The following is an 18,815-nucleotide window of genomic DNA, read 5'->3' as shown; positions in this document are numbered from 1 at the left end:
CATAACTCAAGACCCAAAAGCAAACTCAATTTAAAATTTATGCTTATGTTTATGTTGATTACGATTACGATTACGATTACAACGAACAACACACATATTTGAGGCGGGCACGCAAAATTTAATTTTACATTCCATTTGCCATTCTCTCCGCACAGAGTCCGTGGTGAACAATGCCGCCTCGCTGACATCCGACGACGAGGACGAGGGTGCCGACGATGAGGATAGTGCGGAGGGCAGCGCCGATCAAATGTTGGTCTTTTAAAAGCCCCCCTCACACACACACACACACCCGCAGGCCGCAGCACGCAGGATTCTAGGAGGTCCGAAGGATGCCAGGACGTGCATAAGTATTGATTGCCTTGGCAACAAATCCAATCAGCGAGCATTAAGGCGTAACAGAAAAAAACCAAAAAAACCAAAAATGAAACAAAAACAACATTAATATTATTATTATTATTATGATAACTACGAAAACAAACTAAAAATGAAAATGAAAAAAAAGGAAAATCCCAAAAAAAAAACAAACAAGAACATAAATGTGCAGTAGTTATGTAAGAGTTTTCGCATAGAAAGAACAACTACAACTAAACCATATACTTAGCAGCAGCAAAAAGCAAAGCAAAAAGCAAAGCAAAGCAAAGAAAAACAAACACTCGCAAATTGATAGCAAACAAAATGAATAATAAAAGTGAAAATCATCGTTTGATAGGCGTTGCATAGTTCAAGGCGTATTGCACGCAACATTGGTATTAAACAAATGCTAAAATTAGCTTATATAAGGTTGAACTCCCCCTCCCCCCAACACACACACACACATACACTTAAAGCGAATAAATACCCTTTAAGTTTAGTTTGAGAGTTATGTGTTTGTTGTGGCTGTGTCTGAGTATTTTGCGGTAATTGAAATTAGCCGCAGCTTTTGTTAATGCACGCGAATCCGTCTTTTAGCTTTTAAAGAGATTATTGTACACACATTCGAAATGTTTATAGCCAACTTTCCTTTTCTCTTCTATCTTCTATCTCTGTCCCCCACTTTATCTTTATCTGCTCGAAACCGAAACCGAAACAAAGCCAAACACACACACGCTAAGAATTCCGCCCAAAAAAATACATATAAATTTATGTGATAGGTTTTGAAAAATAACGAAATGAAAACGATGATAATGAAAATTGAAGGCAGACACTAGATGATGATGATGTTGATGGGGAAACACACACACTCACACACACAAACAAAAACCCAAAAGAAAGCTAGCTAAATTTTTGTGTTCGCTTCGAGTAAATAAATGAAAAATGATGAAAGAGATGAAACGACAAACACTCATAATTATGTTAGTTGCACTTCCATTTAGAGTTACTTAGCGTACTGCATAATACCAGATAAATAGTGAGAGCGAACTACATACATATATCTATGAATATATATATATATATATGTCAGCATTCTTTAGAGATTCCTAGTGTTAGAGGGGAACATAATACCACATAATTATGAGTAGGCACTGCTTTCATTTAATAGAAAATGTTCCGACTTCCATTTAGCACCTGCCACATGATGATAGCCAAGCGATTGCTTCAAACTATCCAATAACCTCACTCACACACACACACACATTTGCATTTGGGCATTTGGAAAATTGCCAATCAAGAAAAATCAGAGAAAAAGGTAAAAACACAAACAGAATTTGCTAAAATATACATTCAACTTGCAACCAGGCACACCGCAAAAGAGATCTACAAATTTCCACATAAATCATATTAAATAATAATAATATACGATATAAACGTAAGAGGAAAATGCTTATGCATACGTACGAGTATATACACAATATACATCTATAGTATATATATACGTATATATAAAAGTAAATAAATATAAAATATATATATATATAATATGTTTAAACTGTATGTAAGTATATAAGTGGCATAATTAAGTGGCAGCCGAAATGGAAAATCAACTTCATACGATCTAGAGTGCATTCAAAATCATTTCGCTTATTTATCCCGTAATAATTTGATTTCCCTTAAACAACAATAATTGCTTGCAATCATTATTAACTAGAAAATTCGCAGTAATTAGTAGCAAAAATGCAAAAATTCAAACAAATTTGGTTTGGATAACTTTTTAATTACTAAAGCGCAATAATAAAGTCGAAACTGAGCGCAATTCGCATTAAAAAAATGTATAGCATACTTTCGGGTGCAATTTGAAACTCTCAGTTAATCCTAAAAGTATGCTGCAGATTTTTGTGCGTGAAATGAGAAAACGACGACGACGGGAGAAATGCATCATAATAATTATAATTATAGAAATTGTGTTTTTTGGCTGCATTTAAAAAGAAAATTGACGCGTGGTGTACACTCTATAAACTGACTATATATACTATGATCACGATTGTATTTATGTATGTATTTATGTATACTTGTGTATTAAGCGAATTGCATTAATTCTAGTGAGCCAAAAACCTCCTCCCCCCTCCCTCATGTGTATCCATCAATCAATCCACTTTTGGCACTCAAATTTCAAACAATAACTACAGACCGCAATCGAAATGGAAACTTTCGCCAAAGCTTTGGCATAGTTGGAAAATTAGACGAAAGTTTTTGCATTTGGAAAAGAGCTCTCTGTTAATTCCATACTCACTACTTTGATTTCATTTTTTGCATTCTACGGCTTAAAAATAAAAACCAAAAAAGGAAAAATGAAAAACAAAAGCAAAAAAACAACATATTCAATAGTACGAAACGGTTTTTTAACAATTTTATTCAATTAACAACAAAAATAAATACGTATAAATGCATTTTAATAAATTTCTTAAGAAATTTTATTGACTTTTTCATTTGTTTATGTATTTTTTTTTTGTCGAATAATAATGCAAGCGTAAATCGTTTAAGAATACAGTTAAAACGCTTTAGATTTTGTTTAAATTACGTATATATTATAATATATGTCTGTTTTATTTATATATATACAAAACGATGAAATCAATAAATATAATTTAATGCAATTTAAAGACGTGCCGTGTTTTTATTTAAGCGGAAGAAAGCACATAACTTCTGTGAAACAAAAGTGAATTAAATATTTATTTAAACTTTGTGATTGCTCTTCTTCTACGATAAATAAATGGTGTTGACTTGTGACATTTAAACGGAGTCTCAAACTAGCAGAAACCAAGCCAAGAATGTGCAGAGCTGATAATAAATTTGCAGTGCTAATTTTATGCGAAAAAAAAGAGAGACAGTCAACAAAGAAGCAACAGGCGCACAAAACAATTATGGCAGAGATTTAAATAAATTTTAGTTGGCGCGCAGGCAGCCGATAAAGTCGCCTCGTTTCATACACAGTTCACACGCTAGTTGGAGCAGAAGTTGGGCATGGAATGGAGGAGAGGGGAGGTAGTAATAAGGGGGGCAGTTAGAGGCGCCAAGGGTGCAACTGGCGGCGGCAACTTTTGGCAAGCTTGACAAAACGGAAGTTGTGCCAGCAGCAACAAAACGATAGACAATTAAGCATATGTCAAACACACACACACATGGACGTGTGTATTGCACATAAACAATCACACACACACACACACACAAGGCTTGGACATGTGCAACTTTTAGTTAGTCATTTAGTCACTCAAACAGAGTGTTGTCTCTGTCGGTGGTGTTAAGTAGCAACTTGTTATTGTTGCTAATAGAAACTGCAACAGAGAAGGAAAGAGAGCGACAGATAGAGAGAGACAGCAAGAGAGAGAGAGAGAGAGCGAGAGAGAGAGAGAGAGAGCGAGACTTGCCATCGTAATATGTGCGTAGCTATTTGCATAATTCAGTGATTTAAACAATGTGACAAGTTGCATGCAACGCCTGGCTGAGACAGCTGCTGTGGTTGTTGCTGTTGTTGCTGCTGCTGTTGCCATTGTTGTTGCTGCTGTTGTGGGTGCTGCTGCTGCTGCTGCTGCCGTCGTTGAAGCATTGAAGCGCAACTTTAGCCGTTGCTTTATGCTGCTGTTTGCCTTTCCCCCGCCCTGCCCGCCTGCTTCTTCCTTCCTTCCTGTGCCAAACTGACTGGCTGTCGACCCGTCTGACATGTCACCCAGCTGTGCTTGTGTGTGTGTGTCTCTCTGTGTGTGTGTGTGTGAGTGTCAGTGTCTCATTGTTGCTGCTGTCTGACCCCACTTAAGTCGCCAGTCGCCCCCGTTTGCCTGACTTTTTGGCATTTTTAATTAGGCAGACTTTTGTCATGTGTATGCGGCGCAGGTTAATTTTATATACACACACACACACCGACAAACAGACGCAGCTTACACTCATACATACATAATTATTTAGCTGTTGTTCTGTGTATGTGTGTGTGTGTGAGTTTGCAAGTTTGCAACTTTTTGTTTTTCATGCGTCATTCAGGCGTCACTCGGCGAGGCGCTGAAGCTCTCACTGTTTCTACTGTGTTCATATGTGTGTGTGTTTGAAACTGACAAACACACACACACACACACAACGACAGTCACACACACACACAACGACAGTCACATACACGCAATGGCTTTTATAGTTCAAGGTGAAATGCAAAACTCTGTGGATCGGGCATGTGCTGAAAATAAACTTGCAACTGGCCGCGGCCTTTTGTTTATTGCTGCCACGCTGCCACCACACTCAGCACCACACACAACGCATCACTACACAAATTTTAAAGTCACATTCTTGACGCCAACTTTGTTATTGTTACACATTTTTATACCCGCTTCTCACAGGGTAGAAGGGTATTATAACTTTGTGCTTGCAGGAAATGTATCTAACAGGCAAGACCCATCTCCGATCATATTAAGACGATCTAGCCATGTCCGTCTGTCTGTCTGTTCGTCTATCCGTCTGTTCATCTGTCCGTCCGTCCGTATGAACACCTAGATCTCAGAAGCTATAAGGAATAGAGCTATAATTACTTTTTACAGCACTTGTTATGTTTCCACCCAAATCCAAGACTCAAACGTTTGCCACGCCCTCAAAAATCTAAAAAAAATTGTATTGAAAACGTAATATTGAAGTTAGAGTTGCGATTTTTGGTACATACTATAATAACTATAGTATTTATGATTCTTGAAAATCAGATTAGATACAAATTTTTGAAGTTATTTAATAAATACTGACAATCTGGTATATTTTGCACTCTTTGGTATATTTTGAATGTAGTAATATATCAATATACCACATATAGTCGTTTGTAAATTTTTAGTATTTTTGTGATATATAATATTAATTTAGTATATTTTAAATTTAACACCGCACTATACTAAATTGTTCACCCTTTGGTATATTTTAAATGTAGTACTTAAACAATATACCAATTAAAACATTTTTTGGTATTTTCTTGTATATTAATTTGGAATAATCAAAGAATAATACCGCACTGTTGTGGTATCTCACAGTCGAGTACACTCTACTTTAACTTTCTAACTTCTTTTAGTATTTTTGCAGTATGTTTATTAGTATGCTTTAAAATTAATACCGCACTGAGTGTATGCTAAATTGTTCACTCTATGGTATATTTTAAATGTAGTACTAATCGATATACCAAATATAGCATTTGTTTTTCTTTTTGGTATTTTCTGGTATATTAATTTGGTATATTTAAAGAATAATACCGCACTGTTGTGGTATTTCACAGTCGAGCACACTCGACTGCAACTTTCTTACTTGTTTTTTATAAAGTTTATAGTTTATACAGTATTTACGCCCCGTTCGCAAATGTGTTTGGCTTGACCCTTTTTGAGCCCAGGGGTTCACTCTGTGTGTGTGTGTGTGTGTGTGTGTGTGTGTGTGTGTGTGTGTGTGTGTGTGTGTGTGCGTGTGCTTGTGATTGTATTTGTTATGTCGACCTGCATATTGTTTTATTTTGCGCGGCAACATGCAATTATTATAGTGCCCTTGCATGCGGAGCACATGCCAGGCTTATGAATTATTACGTATACGCAACGCGACAATCAGAACACGCCGAGCAACAGCAACAAAAGCGAAAGGTAAACTCTTCTGCCGGAGAGAGAGAAAATTTAATGGAAATTGCTCATTAAATGAGGTCAACAACAACTACAACAAAACTGTGCAACTTTCTGTCTTCTTGGCCGTAAAATATTAAGTATACGACGCTTGCATTCTCCACAAATGGTATCTATTTAAACTTTGAGCAGTTTATTAGATTATTGCAAATTTATTTAAATTGATCCATTCAAATGTTTGGCAAACCGAGGTTCTAGACAAGCAAAAACGCAATTTGTAAAATATTCTTGCATAAATTCAGTGGCTGGAATAATATGCATAAATGAATAATAAAAGCAATTAAAATACAAATCTCTTCTAAATCGAAAATAGACATTTGTTTGTTTAATTAACATTTAGTCGCATATTTGCCCGTTATTGCTCTCAAAAGAATTAAAGGTTCGAAGCTAATTTTACCAATTTAGAAATCCATAATAATAATTCATAAAACGGATTAAATATATTTATGTGCAATTATTATTTTCATTTGGGGAAAAATGCCTCGACATTTATTTGCAATTCGTGCTAATTACCTATCGGGGTGAAATAAATCAAGTTTATATTTTGTGTACAGTAGATAAAACGAATTCAGCGAAACATGTTTAATGATAACAATTATTTATTGACTTGCTGATAGCTTGGATTATTTCGTTAATTCGAAGACATTCGAAGTTGACACGGCAACACACACAAAATGTTGAGCAGCGACTAATGGCCAAACTAATTAATTGATAATTCAATTTAATATACTTCAGTCCATATAATTGCATACTTCACATTGTCCACATTGTCCAACGTAAATTGAGCAATTGCATGTCTGTGTTCCTGCGTAAATTACGTATACGACTTGTAGCTCACAATCTGTATATGAAATGTCAACTAAACATCGCTCAAGCAAGACAGATGGGCGTCTCTATGATGACGACCTTGACCAACTTGCCAATAAGTAAATAAATAAAATTCCAAAATGTGTAACCGCCAAAGGTCACGCACAAGTTGTCGCATTACAACATAATTATGTGATGTCAAAGGGTGGAGAGAACCTAAACTGTCTCTCTCTCTCTCTCGCACTCTCTCTCTCGCTCTCTCTTTCGACTGTTGCTCTTTTTACCGCACTGCTAATTAATTGTTGCCACTGTGGCTAATTAGAAATCAACAGCAAATTAAGCATGTACAAAATTGCGCATACTCCCAGTAGTGCCCAGCGCTACTGAGCGTGTGTGTGTAAAAGAATCAATTGTTGAGCACACACAAACACACGCATATATATTTATGTTGCAACTGTAACAATGCTGAGGCAACAATTGTGAATTAAGCATTTATCATGGGGCAAACAACAAACAAACAAAAGTTGTCAACGGCGAAAAAAACCACTGAACTGTTAAAAGTGCCATTGAATACAACAACAATAGAAGTAGCAACAACAACTAGAAGTACAACAACAACAACGAACTGAACTAATACAATAACATCAGCTGCAACAACTGCGCAAACAGTCGAAAGACACACGGAAAGTGCGCTTAATGCTTCGCTAGATGCTGCCACCGATAGTTCGGAGCTATATGTTCGTTATAGATACAGCTGGATGTCTGAGCCAGCATGCTTCCCCCTCTCTCCCTCTCTCTCCCACGCTTTGTGCATGTGCGTTAAATAGTTTTGTTTATTGCACATTGTAAGCGAGCCAGCGAGCACAATTCGGTGGCATCTTCCCTCCCACTCTCCCTCTCACTCTCTACCTGTACTCCCTCTCTCTCTTTCTCTCGCATTGCAGTTACACCCCAGCTGCGATCTAATCATCTAGTGAGCCGGCGACGTTGACATGAAATTTCTCATACGCTCGGTTAGCCGCGACGTCGACGCTCGATCAGCTTCGACTGCATATCAGCTCAGGTAGCTTAGCTTCTATGTGTGTGTGTGTGTGTGTGTGTGTGTGTGTGTGTGTGTGTCTACCTGGCGCGACCTCAGCGTTAGTCTCAGCCTCAGCGGCAGTTGAAGCCGAAGCCTCAGCTATTTGCAAGTCGAAAGCGACGCTCGTCGGACGTGCGCGATCAAAAAACAAAAAAAAAGCGGCGTGTAAAGTGCATTTCGTATTTAATTGAAAGTGTTATTTAAAAGCAAGAATAACTAGTGTAATAAATAAAAATGATAAAAGGTGTTTTGTCATCGCACAGTTGTCGAGGCATTAAATTTTATTGGGCTAATTGACAAGTCAACTAAAGCCAGCTGACTGAAGTTCGACCTGCGGCAACATTTGCAGGCAATTTGAATTCCCATTACAAAACTCAAATTCAAATTCAAATCTAAATTGAAATTGAAAGTGCCAGAGTGTTAAAGTGGGCCAAAAATAGGGAAACACATCCCAACGGAGCTGCATATCAATTCGGTCCGAAAATCAATTACAATAACAATTTGCAATGCAATAACAATAATAACAACTTTTGCCTAAAACAAAAGCATATCGAACACACATAAACAACAAATACAAAGCGAGGAGAGGCGAGGCGAGGAGAGAGGGGAAAAAACAATGCCGAAATCAGAATCAACAACGCAATGCCTGTGGAATTTAATATTCACAATAATATTATTGTTGCTGCAACAAAATGCAAATGGTAAGCAATTGGTATTGGCCATTGGCTATTGGCCAACTTCTGCCCATCATTTGATATGTTTGCCAGCTGAACTTCTGACTGCATTTCACTTGTTTTGTGTGCTTAACTAATTAGCTCTAATATTGCATGAACACACACACACACACTAACACACACAGGTTATATTTGCATACCCTGTAGAGCAAGGACAAGGCTAGCTCTGAGGTGTGGGAGCAAATGTTTAAAGTTTGTTTCCCATGTTGAAACAGTCAAAACATAGACGCATTTAATTACAACGATCTGTAATGAGTAACTTGAGGTCAGGCAAAGGCAATTGCTTTAGATGATGCGCTGCAGCCATTAAATCATTTTGTATACCTTGTAAAATAAACATTTTTTGAGGTATAGTCCAGCTTTGCTTTATTTGATGTACATTTCATGCTAAAACATAAATATGAAAAGCAAGTAATAAACAGAACTGTGCCCACTGATGTTGACTTTTAATTTAAATTGAAATTATTCTTTATTTATATCTCCAAATATGAATAAACACAATAACTCTGAAATACAACTCTGTGATAACAAACTTTCTTCCCTTAGGGAGAGCTTTAAGTGAAGAGCTGGCGCCATCTAGCGCTCGTAGCTTTATACACAGTTTCTTCTTTTTAAAAACCTCAAAGATACTTTAAACACTTTAAAGTGAATTTATGTTGAAAACCAAGTTAAATGTTCTCTAGTTTGTTTACAGGGTATTTCGTAGTTCATCACTCTAGTCTCGCACATTTAATAAATCATTTTTGCACTTATAATTTGCATTGTATGGCAATGTTTTTGCGAGTCAAAGCCAAAACGACACAGATCAATTTACAACAGAGTGCTAGACACAAAGAGGAGTGTGTATAGAAGAGAGATACTAGAATATAGATAGAGAGTGCGATCTTTAAGTCACTATGAGAGCATGTCTAAGCACTCCAGCTGATAACTATTGTTTAGAAAATTACATAACTGTCGTGAGAGACGGAAGTTACTCGCACTTGATTTAATTGTTCAATTACAGAAATATATTTACGCTTTGGGGAATATTAAGATTAGCATCAGATAATAGAATACGTAAATCCCTTAAATTTATTATATACATTTTGGTGTTTATACATATATATAAATAATTATATAGAAAGATGTATATCTTTATTTTATTGAGTCATATTTCTTCTAATGAAGTGTTTTTCTAATAGATACAAAAATCTCCCTTATCTACGATCATTGTTCTAACAATGAATTTCTTGAAATTAATAAATACTTTTCTCTGCTTGATATACTATATTTGATCGCCTAAGATCATCGTTATATCATTCTATAAATAATTGTCAATCTATCAATGATTTCTTCTATTTCCATGAATACTTTTGCCATAGTTTCAAGAATTTCCCGCAGCTTTTTATATTATATTCGATCGCAAGTGATCTCGCTGCTTGATATATATTATATTTGATCATCGTTCTATCTTTTTTAAAATGTCTGTCAATCTGTCATGAATACTTTTCCCGCACTTGGATATACTACGATCGACGAACGCATATGATCATCTTTCTAAATAGCTGCCTAATTGCTTAGCTATGCATAGAAGTCGCGCATTATTCGCTTGGCTAATCAATATTATTTTTATTTGCAACCTGCACAATTTGTGTACTTTTTCGCCGTGTTGTTCTCGCATTGAAATCAATATGCGCAAATCGAGGTATTGCACAGATCATACTATACTATATAGACTTGCTCATTGGTTCACAGTAATTCATGGAATTTGTTTGTGCTTGCTTCTCAGTCATGCGTCAATCATTCTCAATCCCGCAGATGCTTTGCTGCTCAAGTGTCCGCTGCATCAGATGCAGCTACAGAAGATCGTGGGCTTCCGACCGCCACTGGAATACCTCAGCGAACGCAATTTGATCTATGCCACGCCCACTGCCAGCAATTTTAAGGATCGCGATCGACGCAGTGGCGACTATGGAAAGTCAACAACTGATCCGCCTGCAAGTTCGATTTGTTGGCGAAGCTGCAACGAGGATCCCGATTGCATTGCGTATGTGCATCTGCTGGACACGGATGAATGCTATGGCTACTCGTACTTTGAGCGCAACTCACGCTATCTGCCCATTGCGGATGAGTTGCCTTTGATTGCCGATGGCGAGGCCATGTTCTACGAAAAGACTTGTCTGCATGGTGAGTCGACGAAGTTTCCGCCGAATGCGGGATGTGGGCGTGTGTGCTAAAACCTTGAAATCTTTTACAGTTCCCGAAGCGTGCAAAGGTCGCCTCTGGGCGCTGACCAAAATTCCGGGCAACAGTCTGGTGTTTCATGGCAGAAAGACAATTTCAACGTTGGTCACGCGTCGTGAGTGCGCCGAGAGATGTTTCTTTGAAACGCAATTCCGCTGCCTCTCCGCCTCGTTTGCGCCCTCGTATCGCAACAATCGTGAGCGGTAATTGACAGTTTCAGTTTTTGATTTCTAGCGAAAATTAATTGCCATTCGGATATGTGCATATTTTAATACTGGAAAATGTTTCACTCGCATTTCATTTGCAGGTTTCGCAATGAGGAACGCAGCGCCCCGCCACATGCCACATACGGGCGTTGCACGCTGAGCGACAAGGACAAGTCCATACAGCCGGATGCATTCCGGGCGGCGCCCTACGATGAGGAATACATGGAGAACCAGTGCCATGAGCGACCCGCCGAGAACGACAATTGCTCGTATGAATTGTATGCCAACAGCAGTTTCATCTACGCGGAAGCCAAATATTTGGGCCTAACCCAGAAAGAGGTGTGTTCAACAACAGCAACATCAGCAGCTTGTTGTTGTTGCGGTTGAGCAGTCAGACGATGCTAATCGATGATACATGATTGATGACCCTTTTTTTTCTGCCTTACAGTGTCAGTCGCTTTGTACACACGCGTCCAAATTCTATTGCCAGGGCATCTCCTATTACTATGTGGATCAATTGACGCATTCCGAGTGTCTGCTGCACTCCGAGGACATCATTTCGCTAGGTCCACGCAGCTTGAAGTTGCGCGAGAATTCCGTTTACATGCGACGCGTGAAATGTTTGGATGGTGAGTTAGCTTAGACAACAAGATGTATGTCCTTTCTCTAATCCTTTTCACAGTGCAGGTCTTTTGCACACGCGATGAGATGAGCATACGCTACAAGCCAAAGGAGACCTTCACGGGCAAAATGTACGCAAGCATGCACTCAAAGGATTGCCAGGTGACCGGATCGGGTAATGAGAGTTTGCTGCTCTCGCTTGAGATTGGCAGCGAGACCAGGGAGAATCGCTGTGGCGTGCTGCGAGCCTACGAAATGACGCAGACTTATCACAGGTAAGTAGACTTTTTTTTGAAAGCCTCCAAAAGTAATCCAACTGCTTCACAGAACCTTTATCTCTGCCTTGGTGGTCATACAGCACAATGCCAATGTGCAAACGCAGGGCGATCGTCTCATCAAAGTGGGTTGCATTCTTAACAATGCCACGAGTCAAATGACTCGGGACAACAGTGCTGATGCCTCGGAGCAGGTGCCCAGCGCCATCGCTCTTGAATCCTCGCTAGAATACGCTGAGCAGTAAGACAACTACACATTACTATAAATCATCCACTAATTGAAGTCCTTTTTAGCATGCTACCTCAAGAGGGCATGGTGCATTATAACAGCAGTCAAGTCCCTCAGCCGCATCCACACATCTCGCTTCAAATCGTTGATCTCTCGCATCAGCATGAAACCAACGATGTGCGCATTGGACAAAATCTGGAACTACAAATTACAGCCGCCTACAGCATGGATCAATTGGAGCTGCAGCTGGCGCCGTTGCCAGACTTTAGAGCCACTTCGCTGGTGGCCAAATCGCAGGATAATCAAAACTATGTGCTGCTCATCGATGAACGCGGCTGTCCAACCGATGCGAGTGTTTTCCCTGAGCTGGAACGCGTGCGCAGCAAGTCAAAGTCGATGCTGCGTGCTCGCTTTCATGCCTTCAAATTCTCGGGGACTGCCAATGTGAACTTCGATGTAAAGATTCGCTTCTGTGTGGAACGTTGTCCGCCTTCCAATTGCATGCATCTCACGCCTAAGCATTGGCAACGTCGCAAGCGGCAGCTAGACGAGCTTCGTGTACAGAATCCAGTTTACATCTCAACGGTGATGGATGTGCCGAAGAATACAACGAACAATGCAGATGTTGTGCTGCCCTTGAACTATAATCTGCGTGTCCATGGTCCCGATCAGGCAAACAGCAACAGCTATTTGTATGGAGAGCGTGGCGTGCTGCTCATTGCTGGCATCGATGATCAGCTGCATCTGGATAACATCTGCATCAATCAGAGTCTGCTCATTGCGCTCTTCATACTCTGGTTGATCTGTCAGGTGGCGTTGCTCTTCGGCTGTGGCATGGTGTTGCAGCGTTATCGTCGCCTGGCCAAGCTGGAGGAGGAGCGACGACGATTGCACGAAGAGTATTTGGAGGCTAGACGCGTTCACTGGGCGGATCAGGGCGGTTACACGCTCTAGGATAGAATAACGTACTTACGAAGCGTTAAAAAATACATTTTAATTGAATAAAAATTAAGCGAATCTTACAAACAAGCGAGGAGAGATTTAGTTAAGAGCTCTTCTTGGGATCGTAGTGCTCCCACTTGCGATGATTGAGCTGATTAAAGTCTTTGCAGTAGAGTGCAATCTGGCGCAGATACTTGGACAACTTGAGCAGCTCCTTGTCACTGTTGCGATTCAAGTGCGCCTGGCGAAATGGACGAATTTTGAGACCAGACTTGGGATTCATCATGAAATTGCGACGTATGTCATCGAACATAATCGTATTCTTGGAACTATACTGTTTGTACAGTCCCCAGATGACGCCCAAGGGCTTCACATCCACCACACCACGATCTGGCACATGCACTGAGATCATTGCATTCGAGTCGAGGTAGAACATGATCTTGTAGTTTTCATTGGTAGTCACACCCAGCAGACGCATCTTCTCCTCAATCCAACGCATGCTGGTTGCGGACCAGATGACAATATCATAGTGCTCATAAGCGGAAGCAAGGAACTCGTGTAAGTACGGACGCATCAGCTCAGTGCCTTGCTCTGCGGGCGAGCGATGATCAAAGAGCGTGTAATCGATGTCCAGCACTAACAAATGTTTTCCTTCGCGTGCCGGCGACAACTCAGCGATTTTGTAGTCTCGAACACGTCGCTGCACCTTTGCAAGATACACGGCTGAATTCTCCACACTCTCCTCCCGCTCCTCGGCATCGTCGAAGTCATCGATGACCTCTCCAATGTCTTCCGGCAGACTGCAGGCATCCTCGATGTCCGCCTCCGTTGAGCCCACCATCATTAGCTTGAAATTGGGCTTGAGCTCCAGATTGCATAGCTTAATATTGTCAGCAGCGGGTTTGCCTGTAAAATCCTCAATTATGTTAATGTTTCACAATCAACTTACAACTTACCTTTGTGCTTTAGATTCAACAACTTTTGGCGTTCCGGACGCACTTGTGTTTTTCGAAAGATTTCGTGGCGCAGCACCTCGACGGTGTCCTGGTCCGTGAGGTCAGTCAGCGGATACTCCTTGCCACTCCATTTTACAATAACTACCATTTCCTTTATTTCAGTCATTTTTTTTAGAACTGCAGCAGGAAAAACAGTTTGAAAACAATGAACAAATTAAACAGTTAAACAAAGTCTGGTTTGCCTACTTGATTTCAGTTGCAGGTAACCGGTTTATTGCTTTTTATTTATTAAGTGCCGCAGTAGTATTAATCATAGTTTTTGTACAAAATTGTTGCGCGTCAGCAAAAATTCGTTTCGAATTGGTTTTGTATAAAATTTCTTTCGTCTCTGGCACCGGATGTGGCAGCAAGTTGAATTTTAAAATATACCGAAAGCTATATGTAAATTCCCAAACGGTCACACAATGTTTTAGCACAGTTGTTCATTGCGCTGAATCAGTAGTTCATTTAATTTCCTTACCAACACTGCTGCAGTGGCAATCGTTTTCAATAAATTGTTGAATGCTTTTGTAATTGTTTTAAAAACAAATATTTGCAAACTATTATTAAACCTTTTGTTTAACATTGTTTTAACAATATTTCTAGTTGCGATTGATAGTATTTTTTATATTCATTGTTGGGTGTTCATTTAGTATTTTCCTGCAACAAAATCTTGGTCACTTCGTATTAATCAAATGCAACGATCGCTTCGCGCTGAAAGTGATTTACCGTTTGCTCTCAGCGCTTTTTCGTTCGTTCTCCGACGCGCCGGCAAAAGTGAAAATTCAAAAAGTTTAAAGTGTTTCAAAGAGTGTTTTGATATTGTTGAGTAATTACTATTACTATACGTTAATAAGAAATCACTTATCTTACATCTAAAGCGCGGTTTCTTATTCATTTGTTCATTTCGTCGGCTCTCTCACCTGTGAGCCCCAGCAGCAACAACAATAAGTGCACGAAGCCACTTCTGCAGCTTGGATCGCTCGTTCGTGTCTCGAAGCAGCGGCCGCCGCGCAGTCACGAAGATCGTCGTCGTCGCCGTCGTCGTCGTTTGAGCTTCCATTCAGTTGCGAGTGAAACGAGAAGAAGTGCAAACGTCTCAAGCGGAAAATCAAGTTGTATTTAACTTAGTTGCGAACTTCAAAGAAGTGAAAGAGATAGATAATCAAAGAAGAAAAAAAAACGCAACGCATGATTACAAAGTTGAATGAAGTTGATATTTGCAAGAAATCGAAATAAATCACAGATCTTAACAAGCCCCATACATGCGTGTTCCATGTATGTTTCTATGTATTGTATGTGAATATCAAATGCGAGAAATAATTTGCATAAAGCGTAGCTAAGAAGACGCGCTGTTTAATTTAACCCACTTTCTAAACGACAACAAAAACACAAAACAAACAAAATCGACAAGAAAAGAAAGAGAATCAACTTACTACGAAATCAATTAACAAGTAAATAATAATAGTAAAAAAAAGAATGTGCAAGTGATACTGATGAATTTGTTTACTACGTTTTTTTTCCTACTCATAACGAATTCTAACTAAACGAAAACCGTCCCCTGCAATAACAACAACAACAACAACAATAGTTTTTAGCAAGAAAAAAGTTGACTTAAAACGCATTGTAAACGATACCGAACAACGATATACCGGAACTCCCCCGCCCGTCCCCTCTCGATCTATCAGTGTGTCGCTGTCTCTGTCAGTCACCCAAAACCGCAGCAGCAGCGCAGCAACCGCGTCGTGTAAACTACACCAACAGCAGAGGCAGCAACAACAACAAAAGCAGCGCAGCCGCCGCAGCAGCAGAGGAATAGAGCAAACGCCTTTTGGATTCATTTCTGCAGCTTCGAAACGAGTTAACGAGCTCCTAAACGCAATCTGAGAGCGTGTTCAATACAATTGGCCCCAGCAACAGCAGCAGCAACAACAACAACAACAACAAGTTGTTTGGCCAACTTTTGTGCAAAGTTCATGGAAGCCAGTGAAAAGTTCTAAAAGCTTTTCAGCTGCAATTTCATAAGCACAACTCGCATTCTTTTAACGTGCTTCGCCAGCCGGATTCGCATTACACCCAAACACACACTTATTCACACATACTATTGCAAAACGTCTAGAATTTCTTGGATAATTATTACCCTCCTCCTTCTCCTCTTGCCTGTCACATTTCTGTGTCACTTGCTGACGCTGTGAAATTCTTTTTTTTTTTTGTAACAACATTTTCGTCTGCCGGTTTGCATAAACACCCAGCAGGTAAGTTATGGTATTTTTTTACAAATTTAATTAAACACGAATTGTGCTTAAGAAATTCGCATATAAAAAACTTTCTCAAATGCTTTGTAAGTGACGTACACAGCAAAAAAAAAAAAAAAAAACAAAAAAAAGATAAAAAACAACTTAAAAATTGAGAACCTGTCAACGGAAATGAGCGAAACTGTTTATGTCATTTAATATTTTTGACCAAAACAAAAATGCGAAATGTGAAATGAACATAAACATAAGTTTGCTTATTTCTTGTGCGTTGAATAATGAAATAAACCAAAGTAGTAATGGGGCCAAGATTGAAAACAACTTGAAGATAAGAAATTGCTTTCGAAGGTATTTATTTTTATTTATTATGAAGTCGAAGACAAGGCAGAAAGTTGAGGATTGCACTTTAGAGTTATAATTCATAACCGCATTCCAGTAATTCAGAAATCAAAATGCAATGTGATTATAAATATATTTTGTTTGTTTCAATAATGAAATAAAGGAAAATAAAGATTATCTTAATTTATTTTAATAAAATCAAAGACAATGAATTCAGATGCAGTCAAAAATATATTTGAAATGTAGTTTAATGAATCTTTGCCATAATCGCATTCAACTTGAACTGTTTATGTCTTAATATTTTGGATCAAGATAAAATGCAAAGTTAATATGCAATGAATAATTAAAAGAAACAATAAAGATATATTGAGGCTGCAACTTGAAGACAAGACAATAAATTGCTTCAAAGATTATCATAATTTATTTTAATAAAATCAAACACAGCCCAAAGAGCTGAAGATTGCAATGCATTAAAAAAACACATTTATAAAGTTGGTTTAATGAACTTTTGCTGTAATCGCAGTCAAGTTTTCTCGGCTGCAAAGTTAAGGTCGTGTGCAGTTAGTTTGACCTCTTGAGGCCTTCAGCCCAACCCAACGTAACCATAGTAATCCACGAAGCTCGTGCTCGTAATTGATTATGAATGAAGCGTTGCAGCAGCAGCAACAGCAACAACAACAGATTTGGGAGCAACAACTGCAGACACAATGAGGAAAATTCCATTGAAAAGACAGCGCGGCGATCGCTGGAAAAGGCGTGTGCTTTTCCAAAAGAAATTGTCAATAAGCCGCATGGTGGAAAAAGTGCAAAAAAACAGCAATAAAAAAAAACTTGTTTGCTGCCTACAAAAGCAAAAGGAGTTCGATTCAATCGATGCATCCATCGATGGGCAAATGATAGTTTGATGGTAGTTACATATATTAACTATTTGCTGGCGAGTTAACAACAAATAAATACATGCTCATATATAGATAGACGTGTAGAGAGACGCTTTCACAAAACTTGTTCACTGGCGAAAAAAACACACACAAAGATTTGCATTTGGATTTCTTTTTCGATATAGCGAATGTTTTTGTTAAACATTTGTTTTTTTTTTTTTAAGACAAACAAGGCATATATTTAAAACTGCATTTTGACACGAACTTTGTGAAATAAAGCCGCAATTGAAGTCGGTTAGGAGACCGACCAACAAAAAAGTTACGCAGTAAAATAATTATGCATATTAAAGCACAGTCAAAACTTTTCACTTTTAAGCTGTTTTTTTCTTTTTCAAATCACGCACTTATTGTTGTGGTTGCTTTGCATTGTTTAAGTACTAAAATTGACTTAGTTTTGTTGTGTGTTTACATAACAACAACAACAACAATTGCTGCTGTCTGTCTGTGGTCAGGGATTGACTGCAAAAGTCGCGCCCAGAAAACGCGCGCGTTTTTCCATTTTTATACCCGCTACCCAAAGGGTAGAAGGGTAGGGTATTATAACTTTGTGCCGACAGGAAATGTATGTAACAGGTAGAAGGAGGCATCTCCGACGCTATAAAGTATATATATTCTTGATCAGCGTCAACAGCCGAGACGATATAGCCATGTCCGTCTGTCCGTCCGACCATATGAAACACTGGATCTCAGAGACTATAAGAGATAGAGATATAATTTTATTTCGATAGCATTTGCAAAAAAATCAAAGCAAAAAAAATCGAATAACAAGGGTAATTTTCAAGCTAGAGTTACGAATTTTAGTATATACAATAATAACTATAGTAGTTATGATTCCTGAAAATTTGGTTGCGATCAGATAAAAATTGTCGAAGTTATTAAAGAAATACTTTTGTATGGGCAAAAACGCCTTCTTACTAGGGGTCTTAGTTGCTTTGGCTGACAATCTGGTATATTGTGCCGTCTATGGTATATTATGAATGCGGTGCTATATCGATATACCAAATATACCATTTGGTATATTTTTCAGTATTTTTGCAGTATATTCGGTATATTTTGAGAATAATACCGCAAAATATATTGCTTTTATTCAAAATGGGTAGCGGGTATCTCACAGTCGAGTACACTCGACCGTAGCGTT

At 38.8% G+C, this 18,815-nt stretch overlaps 4 protein-coding genes across 6 annotated transcripts in view; 3 read left to right on the top strand and 1 right to left on the bottom strand.

Annotated features, from left to right (window-relative positions):
* The window catches only part of LOC117573866 (proteoglycan Cow), a 53,030-nt gene extending 52,472 nt beyond the window's left edge, over positions 1-558 (top strand). For both annotated transcript variants that reach the window (XM_034257342.2, XM_034257341.2), the window contains exon 11: positions 156-558. In XM_034257342.2, coding sequence (XP_034113233.1) covers positions 156-262 — 107 coding nt within the window. In that variant the 3' untranslated portion in view covers positions 263-558. The remainder of the gene's footprint in view (positions 1-155) is intronic.
* Positions 559-8,265: 7,707 nt separating this feature from the next.
* On the top strand, positions 8,266-13,249 carry LOC117573865 (uncharacterized). The gene is made up of 8 exons (XM_034257340.2): positions 8,266-8,624; positions 10,455-10,823; positions 10,894-11,083; positions 11,188-11,425; positions 11,535-11,715; positions 11,769-11,982; positions 12,035-12,223; positions 12,277-13,249. The coding sequence occupies exons 1-8, from the start codon at positions 8,540-8,542 to the stop codon at positions 13,163-13,165; spliced, it is 2,355 nt and encodes a 784-aa protein (XP_034113231.1). The 5' UTR covers positions 8,266-8,539; the 3' UTR covers positions 13,166-13,249.
* On the bottom strand, positions 13,181-14,518 carry LOC117573874 (ubiquitin-like domain-containing CTD phosphatase 1). Its single transcript, XM_034257351.2, has 3 exons — positions 14,356-14,518; positions 14,110-14,286; positions 13,181-14,059 (listed from the first exon to the last, which is right to left on the bottom strand). The coding sequence occupies exons 2-3, from the start codon at positions 14,273-14,275 to the stop codon at positions 13,257-13,259; spliced, it is 969 nt and encodes a 322-aa protein (XP_034113242.1). The 5' UTR covers positions 14,276-14,286; positions 14,356-14,518; the 3' UTR covers positions 13,181-13,256.
* A 684-nt stretch (positions 14,519-15,202) lies between these two features.
* Positions 15,203-18,815, top strand: part of LOC117573864 (serine-rich adhesin for platelets) — a 38,446-nt gene continuing 34,833 nt past the window's right edge. For both annotated transcript variants that reach the window (XM_034257339.2, XM_034257336.2), the window contains exon 1: positions 15,203-16,403. The gene's annotated coding sequence lies outside the window, so the exon portion shown is untranslated. The remainder of the gene's footprint in view (positions 16,404-18,815) is intronic.

This window comes from Drosophila albomicans, chromosome 2R, assembly GCF_009650485.2.
Source record: "Drosophila albomicans strain 15112-1751.03 chromosome 2R, ASM965048v2, whole genome shotgun sequence".
In the NCBI taxonomy this organism is placed as follows: domain Eukaryota; kingdom Metazoa; phylum Arthropoda; class Insecta; order Diptera; family Drosophilidae; genus Drosophila; species Drosophila albomicans.
This window is presented reverse-complemented; position numbering and strand designations above follow the sequence as displayed.